General features: G+C 43.9%; 1 protein-coding gene across 5 annotated transcripts in view; it reads left to right on the forward strand.

Moving 5' to 3' along the window:
- Positions 1-6,154: 6,154 nt before the first annotated feature.
- The window catches only part of PTPN2 (protein tyrosine phosphatase non-receptor type 2), a 33,886-nt gene continuing 24,392 nt past the window's right edge, over positions 6,155-15,648 (forward strand). For 3 of the 5 annotated variants that reach the window (NM_001199387.2, XM_015282452.3, XM_015282453.4), the window contains exons 1-2: positions 6,155-6,322; positions 8,902-8,992. In NM_001199387.2, coding sequence (NP_001186316.1) covers positions 6,254-6,322; positions 8,902-8,992 — 160 coding nt within the window. In that variant the 5' untranslated portion in view covers positions 6,155-6,253. Of the gene's footprint in view, positions 6,430-8,901; positions 8,993-15,648 lie in introns of all 5 variants that reach the window. The other 2 variants (XM_040677055.2, XM_040677035.2) reach the window with 1 other exon arrangement.

The raw sequence follows: 15,648 nt of genomic DNA on the forward strand, positions 1-15,648 counted from the left end.
ACAGGTGTGACACTGGGTTATTGATTCCAGTCAGTAGCCGTGTCGTGATGTGAACTGCTGGAAGTGTGCCACTGGATAAAGTAAGAAAGCTAAAACCTTGACAGCATTCCAATTGGAAAACCCGTGATATGGACCCCTCTTTTGGTACATTATACTCATTGCATCTTTTGTTGTTGTTGTTGTTGAGAAACCAAACAAATTGATTTGGCAGTTCCAGCAGTTTATATGCCATAAAGAGATGAATGATGGGTTTTAAGAGCCTGGACCAAAGAGAACACAGCATACATTGAGAGACTGCAAGATATTTGTTATCCAAAACAGATTTCTTTAAGACTACATACTTAGCCAGAACATTTCAAGACACAAGACACTGTATTAAAATAAAGAGGAACTACATATTTTACGTGCACTGCTAGTTCGATTTCGTTAGGAAGTCACGCTGCCTGACAAATAAACAACTTTGTCACAGGTCTTCGCCACCCTACAGGCAAATCTATTTTCCGTCTTACTGTCTGATTTAGTTTTAAGGTAAAAAGAGAGATGTGATGATTATTACAATCCTGTCTTGCAAGGTAAAACTAGCTCTGCTCATTCTTATATAGTATCCCACAGCCCGTACAAGATTCAGTGTCTTTACACACCGACCAGTATGGACATCTTACTCTGTATCACATACCAACTGACACTTCAGCAGGCAGAACTATCTGCACGTACAGGGAACCCTGCCATTGAAACAGTGATTCAGGGAACCCGGCTCCTCCAGGGCTGCTGATTATCTCAGCAGGACGAGCTTATACGGGAAACTGTATGAAATCAAATCTATTAAAGCCTACTTAAGAACAAAGGCATCACAGATTTTGCACAGACCTATCTCTGCTAGCACAGGAAAGGCAGAATTAATTATTGTAATCTATGTTGAAGGCTCATTGTCACATGGTGGATTTAAGCTCCTATGAAATCAGTAACGATAAGATACTAAAAACAATTATTACAGGTAGCAGTAAGAGAAAACCTTTTCCTGTTATTGGCACTTCGGATTGTCTAATGCAATAACATAAAAAAATCAAAATGGATTACAATTTCAAATCACATTGCCAGAAAGACTTTTATGACTTTATTTCAAACTACTAAAAAAAAAAAATAGAGGGAAACACAGTTTGGAAACTTTTACACCCACAAAATTAGGCATAATTGGTATGTTCAGATGCTGGGAAACCCAAAGGCAAACTGGAACACAAAATTGAGAACACGAATTCCTAACAGAAACATTTACCAGTATCTCTCAGTACAACCTTCTGCCAAAACATCATTTCTTAGAAGAACTTATTCTAGCAAATAGCAGTGGTATGAGTTGTGAACCTCAGTCTTTTCAGCCATAATTCAGAGAATGCCCTTAATTTTGTGATGTGGAACGTAAGCTTGAATGCAGATGAAAATATATATAATCCCGTAATAAGCCACTGTGGTACCGAATCTGTGCTATAGACAAGTTAGAAGATCATGATAACTTCATTACAAAATTAGGAAAGAATATGAATTCAAGACTTGCTGGGCAACATAATGCTGTTCCCAAAACTGCAGTTTAAGCACCTCTTTAACCTCTATAAAGTAAAGTGATGCTTTGGCATAATAACTGTGAGGTTAGAAGCGGTCAAAGCATGTAGCAGTCCTATGCAATCTGTGGAGGATGTCATTTTAAAGCCAGAGAAACCGGTGGCCTTCCAGCCAATTCAAGTCTCTGTAAACTTGCAGCATGTAACCTTTCTGTCAGCAGTAGGCTGTTTCTATAGATAGACTATGCACCTTCTTTTCAAAAATCCCACGCTTTAAATTTAAATGCAGTTTCGAGAGGCTCAAATAACACAAACAGTGATCAGATAAAATGTTTCAGATGGTAATTTCATGATCTTTTGAGGTGGAATGACATCAAGCTACTCTGGACACTCGCTGCATTAGACATTGTTACCTGCAAACTACGATTCTGATAAATATCACTGTAGTTAGGGCTGAAAAGAGGGACAGAAGACCAACTAACAAATACAAACTAGCCCCAGCAAGTAAGATCCCTTCTTCAAGCAAGATAAACAATAACTTGGAGTCATCATTCTCTTGGCAGCTGACCATTCTCCTCTTCCTGTAGCCATACCCTACACCCCGTGCGCTGACTCATAGACATTAGGTTTTGTGGCTGACTGCACATCCCAGCTTGGGTTGCTGGAAGGGTTGCTTCACAAAGCCACAGCAGTCTGAAGTCTCTGCCCATCAGACATCCTGGCTGGCTGCCTTTTCTGCTAACCAGTGTCCATTCACTCGTGACAGCACTTCTGCCAGCTGCAATTTCCTTTTCGCATTCCACAGTCATTTGAGCTTCACTATAGGAGTCCAGTGCCATGCAGACTGGCACAAATCTCTGCACTAGGAAACACGGCTCTTAAATAGACCTTAACCTTTCCTTTCTTCCTTGGCCACGAACCATAGTGTTAGGGCAATCATTTATTCTACACATAGCTGTGTCATCCTTGTCTTCAAAGCATAACTACGGCTTCCATTAATTCCATCCCTGTTACTACACAAACATCTTTTAGTAGACATTGGCCACTGGAATCCCACTGCTGTGGATCTGTGACTGATACCTTAAGTTGTCTTTAGCTGAATGCTAACCTGCTAGGGTCCCTTGTGATTCTGCTGCTACTGCTGCTGTAAGGATTTGTATTTTGCTACACATTTTTAAAGTATTGTTTTCTTTCGCTGTATGCCAAAATACTACTTAGAGTAGGTGGAGGAAATCAATACTACAGCTGGAAAACTGGCAAACATTTTCAGTAAAAGGAGTTTTAATGTTCATTTGAACAAGGAATACAGTACTCCAAAGCCTGAAATAAAGTTCCACTGTACATGCAGAGAATCAATGAAACTCATTTCATTCTGATCATTGGACCATTTTATTCATCTTTCTGTTCTCCCTAGCAGATGCCAAAAGAGTGCCCAGCCCTTCCAGATTCTGTCCTCTTCTTGAGGGTAGAAAGCATCCTTTTATTTTCTGGGCCATGGGCTATAAAAGTTAAATCAGGAATTATATGTACTCCTGCTCTCACATCGTGGTGAGCTTAAGTACATTATAGCTTTATTTCTTAGCAGCTAACATTGGTATGGAGTGCATTTGTGAATAAAGTCACCTCAGGGAAGAATTTGTTCTTCATCCACTAATATCCAAAATGGTTCTCAGAAAAGCAGCACAGAACAGATCATTTCCGATAAGTGATACTTGGATAATTTCCAGTGAATGACCCAAAAAAATCAAGTGGGCATGAGAAAGAACAAGCACTTAGTCCATTCTGAAGTGGTACTAAACTTAATTGTTGGTCCAGAGTCACTGGATAAACAACATTCAGAGTTAACTTCAGTGGTCCTTTTCACGCAGATGATGGAGAGCACGAAAACCAATTTTGACATCAGTATATATGCTGTGGATATATACTTTATATATCCACATATATATATATATATATATACCTTGGATATACCTTAGGGTGATTATCTGTCCGCCACAGTAGTACAGTACAGTAAGGGGCTTCTCCAATTATCAGCCATTTTAATGAGGAAACATTACAATAACAACTTGCTCAGACAGAAAACACTAATATACTGCATTCCAGAAACTCAGTTATCCAGCTTTGCCTATGTCTCATGCTATTTCAAGTGTTTAAGAGTTTATATAGCAGTTCATCTCCTAGTAGGGAGCTGGAGTATATTATTGGCAACCGAGTAAATCAAGTTTTTTAATGAGTGTACGTGGTTTCTTTTGTATATACGGTTTTTCTCCACAGACCAATATAACTGTAGTCCTGGGCCCACACTGGGCTCATTTCCCAAAAAACAATGAACTGGTACAACATTTTCAGAGTATCTGCAGTAAAAAATAACAAGCAACGAGCAAACAATAGCAATTTCTCCAGAAAACCATGTTTTGCCAATTACTGTTGTTCTAAGCCAGATTTAAACAGCAATTAATAAATATTTATTTTTACATAAGCTGCCTCCAGGCACCAATTTGCCTACAGATTCCAGACGTAACTGCTTCCACAATCCCCCCCTCCTAGTAATACAGTTACATTGCTTTCCCAATGGAAACCTGGGGATGTAGTTCCTCAAGACAAATACAAGCTTCTAACGTGCACTACAGCTGCTAGTTAGAAGATTAAAATACATATTACGTACATTTACTTAACAAAACTACATGTCTCCTGTATTCTTCTCAAAATGTACCAATGTCTCAGTGGCCTGCTCAGCTGATACACACACAGTGCTCCTGCTGGTAGGCTTGTCTGTGGAGACAGGCAGGACATCTCATACTCCGCAGGGAGCGGCCTCCAAGCCTTCCCGGCCTTTGCACTAGAACAAAGAGGAAGCACCACCTCAGTGGGCAGTGTCACCCTCTGTTCTCTGCACTGACAGGGCAGCACCCGGGCCTCCTTCAGCTGTGGCCATGCAGGATGGATTCGTGCCGGCATGGATGGCAACAAGTATGGCATTGCCAGCTGGCTGAGAGAAGTGGTTGTTCTGCTTTACACTGTGCTGCTGCATCCCCACCTCGAGCTCTGTGTGCAGGTTTGGGTGCAGCAGTACTCATGGGACATAAAATATTAAGAGTGTCAAAAGGAGGGCTACAAAGATGAAGTGTCTAGAGGGGGAAAACGCATGAGGAGCAGCTGAGGTCCCTGTGTTTGCTCAGCGCAGAGCAGAGGAGCTGAGGGGAGGCCTGATGGCGGCTGCAGCTCCTCACAGGGAGCGGAGGGGCAGCGCTGAGCTCTGCTCTGTGTGACAGCGACAGGGCCCGAGGGAACGGCATGGAGCTGTGTGAGGGGAGGGGCAGCTGGGGGTCAGGGACAGGGGCTGCACCAGAGGGCGGTGGGCATGGAACGGGCTGCCCAGAGCAGTAGGTACGGCCCCAAGTACCAGTATTCAGGAAGCATTCAGGACCACGTTCTCAGACACACAGCCTGATTTTTGGGTGGTGCTGTGTGGAGCTGGGAGTTGGACTTGATGGTCCTTATCCTTCCAACTCAGGATATTCTGTGATTCTGCAATGTCTGCGCAGAGTCAGCTCCAGTGAGTGGAGAAAAGGGACGTTTTGCTTTAATAAGAAGTACTGCAAACACAGAGCAGTTCATATCCAGAGAGCGAGTCCACTGAAGACTCCCATCAGTGAGGGCATCGGATGTTCTTGCTTCTTTATTAAGACCTGCTACTTGGCAGATGTTTTCTAGCTACCTACTTATTTTCTTACACCCAGCCCCTGGAAGATCACACTTTCATGAGGTGACAAACACCTTTTGTCTGCTGCAACATGAATTCAAAGAAACATCTTTTTGTTTTAATTAAAAACAATCATTAGCTATGGAGAACGGGCAGATTCATCTTTTGTACTCCTTGATCAGAAACATGATGACTTACTGCACAGATGATCCCACAGACTGACCAGAGGGCCTCCCGGCCTCGCCCTCACGAAGACCCAGGGGAGGTATTGCCTAAATATCTTTCAAAGTTAGAAATCATAGAATCACAGAATTCTCTGAGTCGGAAGGGACCTTTAAAGGTCACCCGGTCCAACTCCCCTACATCCCATAGGGACACCTCCAACTCCACACTGGGATGGCAGTGCCAGGAGCCTATTCTGCAAAGCCTGACCCCCCACTCGGTGCCCAGTACCCCGCGTCCCCGCACACCGCGGAAGGCAGCACAGACCCAATCCGCCCACGCCGCGGCCGCACCGACCCCGGCAATCTCCTCAAGCCGCGCTGTAGGCCGGCGGCGGAGCGGGGCGGGGCAAACGACAAAGAGGCGGGGCTCGCAGGGAAGGGGCGGGGCTAACGGATGTGCCGGGGTAACCGCCAGGGGGCGGCGGAGCCGAGGGGCCACCGTGGCCCCGCTTTGGTCTCCGCTCACTGCCGACTTCCGCGGTGACGTCATAAATAAGCGCCGCCGCCTGCCTGCCTGCCTCGTCCCCGCGCGGCGCCGCCGGGCCTCGCGGCCACCTGCGGGCGGCGCCTCATCTCCCAGGTGCTTACTCCTCCTCTGCTCCCCGGGGGCGTGGCCTAGGCCGCCCTCGCTGGACGGGGCGGGGCTACGCATGCGCCCGGTCGTCGCGGGAGCCGCCGCGAGTGTATGTGCGCGCGCGGCGGCGGCAGGGCGGGCAGCGCGCGGGAGCTGGGCTGGCGGGCGGCGGTTCTGCCGCTCTGCTCCGGCCGCCGCCATGTCCGCCGCCATCGAGCGGGAGTTCCAGGAGATCGACGCCACGAACGACTGGCAGGCGCGCTATCTGGTGAGCGGACGAGGGGTTCGATCGCCTGGCGGGGAGAGGGCCGCGGTCCGCCGGCGCCCGTTGCCGTTATGCGGAGCGGAAGTCGTAGGGGCACGACTCGCTCTCAGGTGCACGCAGCGAAACTGCGGGCGGGAGGCGCGCATGCTCCCAGGCGTCGCTTAGCTTTTCCTTTTCCCTTCCCTTGCGGGGAGGGGTGCGGAGGAGCAGCGCGCAGGCGTCGCGATGGGGCCGTTGCGGCTGCGCATGCGCGCTGGCCGGCAGCGTGCGCGTGAGCGGCGCCCGCGCATGTGCGGCGGCTGAGGAGCGGGGTTTGGGCTGAGGCGGGCGGACTGCCCCGACCCACCCGGGTGTCACGGCCGACCTCCGCCGGGCCGAGGCTGTGTGGACCTGTCGCTGCGGGCAGCGCCTGTAAAGTGGTCTTACAGACAGTGCTTGAGCGAGGGTGCGCGTTGCATTGCTCTCCCAAGTGGGGGAAAGCAATGCAAAGCAAAGTTAGGTTTCCTGAACTCAAGCAGGTTTTTTTTTTTGTTTTTTTTTTTTTTCCCTCTGTTAAATTATCACAGAATGGTTTGAATTGAAAGGAACCTCAAAGCCCACCCAGTCCCACCCCATGCCATGGACAGGGCTGCCCCCCAGCAGCTCAGCAGCCCAGGGCCCCATCCAACCTGGCCTTGAGCGCCTCCAGGGATGGGGCACCACAGCTTCTCTGGGCAGCTGTGCCAGTGCCTCACTGCCCTCTGAGGGGAACATTTCTTCCAAACGTCTAATCGAACTCTCATCTTTTATGTTAAAGCCATTCCCCCGTGTCCTGCTACTGTCAGGCCATGGAAAAAGTTGGTCCCCTCCTGTTTATGATGTCCCTTTAAATAGTGGAAGGCCTCAATGAGGTTTCCCTTGAGCCTTCTCTTCTCCAAGCTGGACAAGCCCAACTCCCACAGCCTTTCTCCGTAGGAGAGGTACTCCAGCCCTCTGAGCATCTTCATGGCCCTCCTCTGGACCCGCTCCAATATACTGACTTCTTGTTTAGGAAGTTATTCAGCTATGCCTGTGTTGTATAGGAGGCATACTTGCTCGTTGTGAGAGGCATATGTTTCCTGAAGAAAAAATCCAGCTGAGTGTTAGGGTTTTCTTAATTCTTTTTGCTAAAATCTGTCTTTGCCCTTCAATTCCATGAATTTTCCAGGGCTTGTGGTAGAAGCTTGGAATATTTCTGAGCACAGAAAGTGCCTATGCTTTTCAAAACAAAATATATTGCTTCCAGTTATAGGATGACGATGATAATAATAATAAAGGACCTCCATTTGGGGGAATTTGGCTATGAGTGCTCGCTATTTACTTGTTGGGTGTGGAGACACTCCAAAAGGCTGTAAGGCATATAAACTAGAGGAGAACATTGCTGTAGCAAAATCATAATTTGGTTGTGTAACAGATGGAGTGGTTTATATGGAGGTCTGCAGAGCATTGGTGCTTGACTCTTGCAGCTCCACATTGTAGCTGGTGTTTTTCGCAGGTTATTATTGCATGTAAGTCACAGCGTGCAGCAGACATTAAAAAAGGAAGCTTCTTTACATTCATTAGATTTCCAAAGTTCTGTTTCGTTGTGTTCGATAAGTGCTCTTTAGGATACAATCCTATCATATAGGAATTTCATCTGAAAGAAAGCCCAAATATTTTTTAATTTTATATCACTGCCTGTCAGCTGAGTACAGGGGTATAAAGACACTGGTTGGTCCAAAACAGGCTGCTTGCCAGTACACACGCTATCTGTCTTTTCACACTTACTAATCTGTTTCTTAGTTTGAAGGTAAAGTTGTGGAAAAAAGACATTCTCATTAGAATCAAGAAGCTTTAGGAACAAACAAACAAACAAAACCTTCCCCATTTACAGTATGTAAGCAGTAGTACTTCTTTAAAATGCTGTGTAAATGAGTGTGTTTAAATATCTTCCACATGCAGATTATCAAAGGGTTTGTGTTAACGCCTGAGTAGGAGCAGGCTGTGATTTTTGTATTGATACGAGCTGACATTTGAGAGTCTAGAGCTGTTCTCTCTTACAGGCTTATGTTTAATGATGGCTGTTCAGGGTGAATTCTCGAAAGACCTGTATTAATTTTGTGGCTGTTAATGATGTTATGGCTGCAGCTAACTAGTTCAGTTTTCTCTGTGGCCTTTACACTGTCAGCTGGTGTAAAAGAGCTAGAGGTATACAGCTCTTTCAGACTTGTACTTTTTCTGGGAAATAGCTTGCAAATCTCAGTTCAACTGTAGGCATAAGGAAGGGGGGGGAGGGGGGAGGGAAGGCATTTCTTACATTTCTGCTGTGTCAGTTACTTACCAAATTATGTATATGTTAACCCAGTGTAAAAAGGTCTAAATGATGGCAGCATGGCCAAGAATGGCATGTGTTTTCTGAGTGAAAATAGTATTAGCTGTAGTAAAAGTTGGTTTAAAAGTTAATAATGGTATTAATAACTGCAATTAAATATGTGAGCTTGAAGGTCTTGTGATAGGTTGTATAGAACATCGTCCTTAATGTGCTCGGTGGCTGGAAGTAAACCCTATTTTTTTGTCTTTTAAAGGAAATTCGACATAAATCCAGTGACTACCCTCATAGAGTTGCAAAATACCCAGAAAACAGAAATCGAAACAGATACAGAGATGTTAGTCCATGTAAGTATCTTTTCTGTTTTTACAGCAGTACATTTTCCAGTTTGTTTGCTACTGAAGCATGTGGAATATTTGTTTTCAACAGCATTTACTTTAGAAACTTTAATCAAGAATCCTTATGAAAAGGCACATGAGCAAAAAGTGAATGATGCATAATTATAACTAGGGAAAGCTACCGTATATTGCTTTCAGAAGAACTAGGGGAAAATATGAATACAGATGTAGCCTGTTTCAACTTCAATATTGTATAGAGGACTTCAGTGTTTGCATGTCCTTTTGTTCAAGGTTTCCCAGAGCAGCAAAATCTTTCATAATCCCATTGTTTTTGGATCTAGTATTTTTGAAGCATTGCTGATGTATTATGGCTTTTTGTTTGAGAGCTTGACATGAATACCTATTGTATATTTTGGAGAAGTGCTGAAGTCCTTGTTTCCAATTGAAAGTTGTGGTAACAGCATGTGCATAGCACTTCTCAAAATTACACACAGAGGGTCTCGAAGTGAGTCATGCTGTTCACATAGCAGCGCTGCAGCTGCCAGAACACTGACTTGCACGGTGTATTCCTACCAAACGGATCCACTCTGGCTTAATGCTGAGTCTAAATACTGTGCCATCATGAAATGAGAGTTCAGCACAGACCCTCCTTGCTGTGTCTGTGTGGCATTTCCCATCACCATCCTATCTGAGAAATGTGCAGCTCTGAAGATGATACTCGGGTTAGTTGAGGCTTACCAGCATCTGCTGTGTGTCCAGCAGAACATGCTCAGGACCTAAGTGCCCCTGATAGACCTTAGTTAACCTATGTAGGTCAGCATGAGACCTCATGTCTCAGGCTTACTGTCCTGTTAGAGCACAGCATTAGCTTCTTACCTGTGATAAAGCAGATCGCATTTCATTCACTTTCTGTTTCATACCTAAATGGAGACAGGTTTTAAGAAGAGAAGGCAGGAAATTGGTTTTGAACCCCTGAGACCCGAAGTCTATTCCTGTGTCTGTCATCTTCAGCTTTTGTAACAGAAGTTGTGCTCACTTTTTTTTTTTGGTCCTTTCTCACATCTTTGGATTGAGTATATTTGAGACAACTGCAGAGAGAATGGCAGCATAGCTTTAAAGTATGTCATTTTTCTGTGTTTCTAAAATAAAGAAAACTTCTGTTATTTCAGTAGCAGCTGAAATACCTGCAATAACATCTTTGATGATTGGCTTATAGTTATCTCCTGTAGGGTTGTGAGTTGGTGGTTGTTCTTTTTTTTTTTTTTTTTTTCTTAATCAAAAATTTCCTTAGTCATGATATGTCTTTCACAATAGTGGACATTTCTGCCCTGAAATGCTCCATTATCCAGAAGGAAATGATGCAACTGTCATAGACAATGGGTCCAGTATAACAGCAAAGAGACAGTTAAATAAGTCTAGTCTTGAGCTAGTACCTGGGCTCAGGAGGACATTAAAATAGTGACATGCTAGTTGACGTGAAGTTTAACACAGTGAGCCTTAGAAAGCATGTTTCGGTTTTTAGCATGCATGGAAGAAAGAAGGTTTGAACTGAACTACCAAGATATGCCCACAGAACTGGGTGGCAGTAGCAAGGCTCTATGAGAATGGAGCAAACCAATCTTTGAGCTAACTACTGTTGCATTCCATGTGTATGTTTTCAAATACGACTCATAATTGTTTGACGGTGGTGGGAATTAGGAGTAAAAGAGACCTGAAAGAGAAATGACATTGTAACGTTTTGGTACCTAAAACTTAAAGCAGCTGGGGTAGAACCTGCATCTCTGATATCTGAAGGCCTTCAGAAATAGCAGTTATTCCTATGCTAATTACATATATTGTAAAACATGTGACATAATTTAATAAAAATGTCCTATTTCTCCGTAGCCAAGAGAAAATGATCTGTTAGTCTATACAGCAAACAAGCCAGCCTAAAATCTGAGGTGGCATGTCTGTAAGAGGAAATGCAGAGATTGTTCTGTGTTATGGAAAAAATGCTTTGGGTTGGTTTACCCCACTTCAACTATAGTACACAGAGTGTGTACATTAAAACTAGTTGTATATCATGTATGTTTCTGGGTAAAAGATGGTTGCAGTTGGCTGTATGAGGTTAATTGTCTGCCCATTACAATTGAATGAGTTTTACGTTGTCTCCTGTTTCAGAAATATTTTTGTTAGTGTCATTTTCCTTGCTAAAGAGCTACAGTGTGTTTTTGTTTTTTTTTTTTAAATTTAGTTGGAGAAATGCCCTGAAGAGTGATTGCCTAGCCAAAAAAACAGTAGTCATGCAGTCTGGTATGGGTCTAGAATGGGGAGAGGAATATCTCGGCAATGTTGCAGTATTGAAACAGGAAGTTAATCTGAAATAGGTTTGGTTTGACAGCCAGTCATTTCCTGACAGATGAAACCATTTCTCAGAAAACATTGTTCAGGGGAAAATAACTTACAGAGCTATTATTCTTTATTGATACCTTTATTGGAACTCTAAGACTTAATGCTTTCCTTCTAAATCTCATCTTTAGTTCATATCAAAGGAGTCCGGTGTCTTGGGTTGACTGTAAAGACCTTTAGAGATCTTCTTACTGCATTTGCAGGTTCAGAGGCAGGAAGGGAATCCCCCTCAGGTAAAACTGTCAGGATTTCTTTCTACCCCATTGTGGGAGTAGGTGAGGGATGGCACAAGTTAGTTTTCTCTTTAGTCCTCATTTGTAACATGGTGTGTAGCCTGTTTTCTTAGGTTATCCAAACATTGTCACCAAACAGATCGTGTTGCTGTTGGAGAATCTTAAAAGGTAGTGATTTCTCTTAGTTTTCTTGAGGAGGCAGCTAGTAGACTTTGTGTTGGATCTTTCAACCATAGGCTTACGGTTGTTGTAGAACATATGCCAGGCAGAGAGGAATGTGAAGAGTATTATTCTTTACAAGGAACAGAGTTGGAGCTGATGTGGATGGTTTTGCACTTAGCACTGATTATTTATCATGGCAAAATGTTCCCTTTTTGTCCCGTGTTTCAAGTTCATGCCCGGAGGTTCTGTCCAAAATAAGCCTACTGCACTTCTTGCTGTCCATTGTAGAAGCTGAAAGCAACGTGGTTTTTTTTTTTGGAGACATTGTCTGATGATTCTATAGGTCATGTTGTTACCAGAAGCATGTTATAAATAACCTGAGTGTGTTGCTTTTGGAGATATTTCTTTCTTAGGCTTTGGGGAATAGGGGAGTATGCTGGCACATACTGATCTAGACTTCAGAACAGGAGAGTTCATTTGGAAGGGACTGTCAAAGATCACAGAGTCTGAGCCCTTCAGAGCTAGCCAACATTTAAACCACGTTGTTGATGGTGCAGATTTGTACGAGCGCAGCATGCAAGCTCTTGTTTGTGGTGACTGTTAAAAAAAAGTGTTCTGTACTCCATCCAACAATGTTACAGAGCTCTTTGTATCTCTTGTTTCCATGGGAATACATGAAGCGTTATTTTCAGAGCGGCCTACGTATTTCGTTATGAATACGTTCCACTTACAAGCTAGGCCTTCGCTGATGTATCGTGGTGGCATGCAGTGTGTACAACCATTGACAAGGTGGGGAAAACCACTTTGCCTTTCCTTTGCCTTAGGCTCCCTCTGAAACCATTTGTCTGAAAGTTGTGAGTGTACATCCGGTGACGGAGGGCTGTGATCTGGGTAATGGAGCAGCTCAGGTAGACCAGATTTAGATTAGTGAAATGAAGGGGATTTACTGGCAGGGGGTGAAGCGTCACACAGGGTCACTGGGATGGCTTATCGCTGCATGTTTTATTTGTGACTTTGTTTAATCCACTAAGTAGCATGTCGCCCTGCTCTGTGATAGCACCATATTTGGCAAGCAGGAGACTTCTCTTGGACAAAAGATGGTTTTTAGGTTACACAGCGTTTTCGTGTTTAGAAGTGCAGTTGATTCTGAATAGAAACCTTTCATTAGCCAGCTGTGAGGTCTGTATCATGTGAACTGCCAAACGTGCCTATCTCTGTTTTAACTGGCTACGTCACTTTCCTCTTAGCAGGGAGCGGGCACTGTGCAGTGCGAAATCTTGGCCTTGTGTGAGATGCAGTGAGCGTTGTAGGTGATAGTGGAGGGAAAGGGCTTTGCCTGAAGTGGGTAATAAGAGCTTATCTCAGACAAGGTGGCTGTGGGAGCAGTGTTCTTAGTGCGGGAGCCAGAAGAGAAGCGTTCTTAAGGTTGCCACTTCCTTTTCAGCTGTGTAATTTGTCAAAATAGGGAAATTAACACTTCAGAAAATGAGTGCTGTATTTTAGCTGTTGTGAGCTTGGCAGTGTTTAAGATAGATCTTTTAGATTAGATTTAAGATATGTTTATCGTTCGTATAAATCTGAAGTACTGTGTAACTGGAAATGATTTACATACGAGAAATATGTTACAGCTAACTTGCTGTTGAAGGTTGGCTCGCTTCGTTTAATTCAGACGAGCAAGCCAGAACTTGAATGAGGTTTCTAGGTCATTGTGTCCTTTAGGAACCCATTCCCCTGAAAGGGAAATCAATATTTGCTCGTGGCTTTCTTTATCCCCTGGGTATGCCACCGTATTTGGAGCTTTGCCTCTGTTTTGGTTGGGGAGGAGGAGGGAGATTTAACTGTTAGGAGTTATTTCCGAACTTTCTTTAGAACTTTAACGGGGCAGAACGTAGAAGAGGGTTAAAAATAAGGCTGAAAACGTGTGTAAGCATCACAGTACGAAGCCTGGTTAGGGCCCGGGCAGTTATCTCCTGCTGGCAGCAGAGCAGCAGCTGCTGCTGGGTGATTAAACTGTTAACAGCGCCTGCTTACGTCACCTTTCCGAGAACACTAGTACCGGTATGTGTGATTTACTATAACAAGATCTTAAGTTTTTCCTGTTGGCAGATGACATGTAATATTTACAAAGGTCTTGGTTTCTCTCCAGTAGAAACATTTCAGATAAAGTGATATATGAAAGGAAAAAGTAACACTTGAATTTCCAGATAAAATAATACAAGGACACGTTTTTAACCTTAAAACACATCTTAAGTCTACTGTCTTGACTGTTGTTTTTCTTTCTTCATACGGGCTTACAAATTGTTTTAAGACTCCTGAGAGTCAGGACGGTGCTGCCTTACATCTGGAATGCTAATGAAAACAGACTAACCCAGTAGCTTTCTCATTCTCTTGTATTAAAAATAGCTTTACAGCATACTTCTGTGCTGCACACAAAAAAGCCAGCAGCTAGACAACCTCAAACCTTAGTCCCATGGGGGAAAATGTACAGAATTTCACTGTGCACTTTCTTTTGTGATTCTGGCAAGGTGACCATATATTTAAGAGGCTGAAGAATATGCAACGTAAGAACAGTCGTTACAGGTCTTGTAAAGGCTCCGTGTACATCCTGGTGGCTTCTGGCAGCTGCGAGTAGCAGAGAGCTGAGGAAGGGTGTAAAAGCAGATCGAGGCACAGTAAATACACTTCTCCCAGGTTTCCAAAAGTGTGGAAAGTATTTATAAAATAATGCGAGCAGCCCACAGAACAAGGGGCTAATTCAGTAACTTTGTGCTGATTCTCGTATAAGCTGTTTGCCCAGTCAGGGTCACGTTCATGGATTTCTTAGATTAGCCTTGTGCTGTATAGACTGGCAGCGACACAGGGACAGCATAATTGTACCAAGGGTGATAATTAGTGGTTGCTTGCACAAGGGTCATGGGTTTTGTTAATTTTGTGAGGTAGTCGTCAGAAGGAACTTAGGCTTTTGGTGACGGTATGGCAAAGGGAACAGTGGGCTGACGTGTTTTGGCAGCAGCTGCGACAGCTCCAAGTAAGTTTTGTGGTCAGTGTCAGTGAGAAACTGGCATCGCACCCTGACTCACTGCCGGCTCTGTCTGTTGCTTTACAGAATGGCTTCCTGAAATGCACTGAAGTAGCTTTGCTATTGTTCCACAGTTGTTCTTACAAACAATCTATCAGTGGTTGAGCTTCAGGGGGTTCATGGTCAGTTGGACCTCAGTTCATGATATGCAATTGTGTACTGATTTCAGACAAAAGTTGCTGTTTATTTAACGGAGCCCGATGGCTGAGGAAGGATTACTTGCTGTGAATGAGTCTGATTACCTAATTGCCTCCTAGAGGGCAATTAGCAACTACTGGAAAGTCCTGCGTACATACAGTCACAGTGACTTTTCATTATGCAGCATTGTCATATGACGGTCTGATAATCTTTCTCAAGTTAGTGTTAGTATTTTAAGAGCAATCCTTTGACTGCTTCCATCTGCAATAAGTAGGGAATCTTCTGTCGTGACTGTGTAATCATGGGAAAGGTGGAAACCGTGTAATAAAATTAGGCTTGTTTAATTGGAAGATTTGTTTAATAGGGACATCTTCTATCTGCTACTTCCTTAGTGCTTCTAATTTGCATTGTGTTAAATTACAAGGAAAATTAAATTCAGCAAAGCTTGATTTGAATGACTGAGAGTAGGTAATTTTTTAGCTATGTCAGTTTATGATTCTGCCTTGGCCTGTGGAATTGTAGCTCACCGACGACCTTGGGATTCCCAACTTAAAGCAAACCATGCAGTGGAATGGCACAGAATGTAGCCTGCTCTGGGTTGTCATGCTGTTATATTAAGGAAATATAATTGTTGAAGGATGGACGTGAGCTGCTTTTTTTGGTGT

This window comes from Gallus gallus, chromosome 2 (genome assembly GCF_016699485.2).
Source record: "Gallus gallus isolate bGalGal1 chromosome 2, bGalGal1.mat.broiler.GRCg7b, whole genome shotgun sequence".
Lineage (NCBI taxonomy): Eukaryota > Metazoa > Chordata > Aves > Galliformes > Phasianidae > Gallus > Gallus gallus.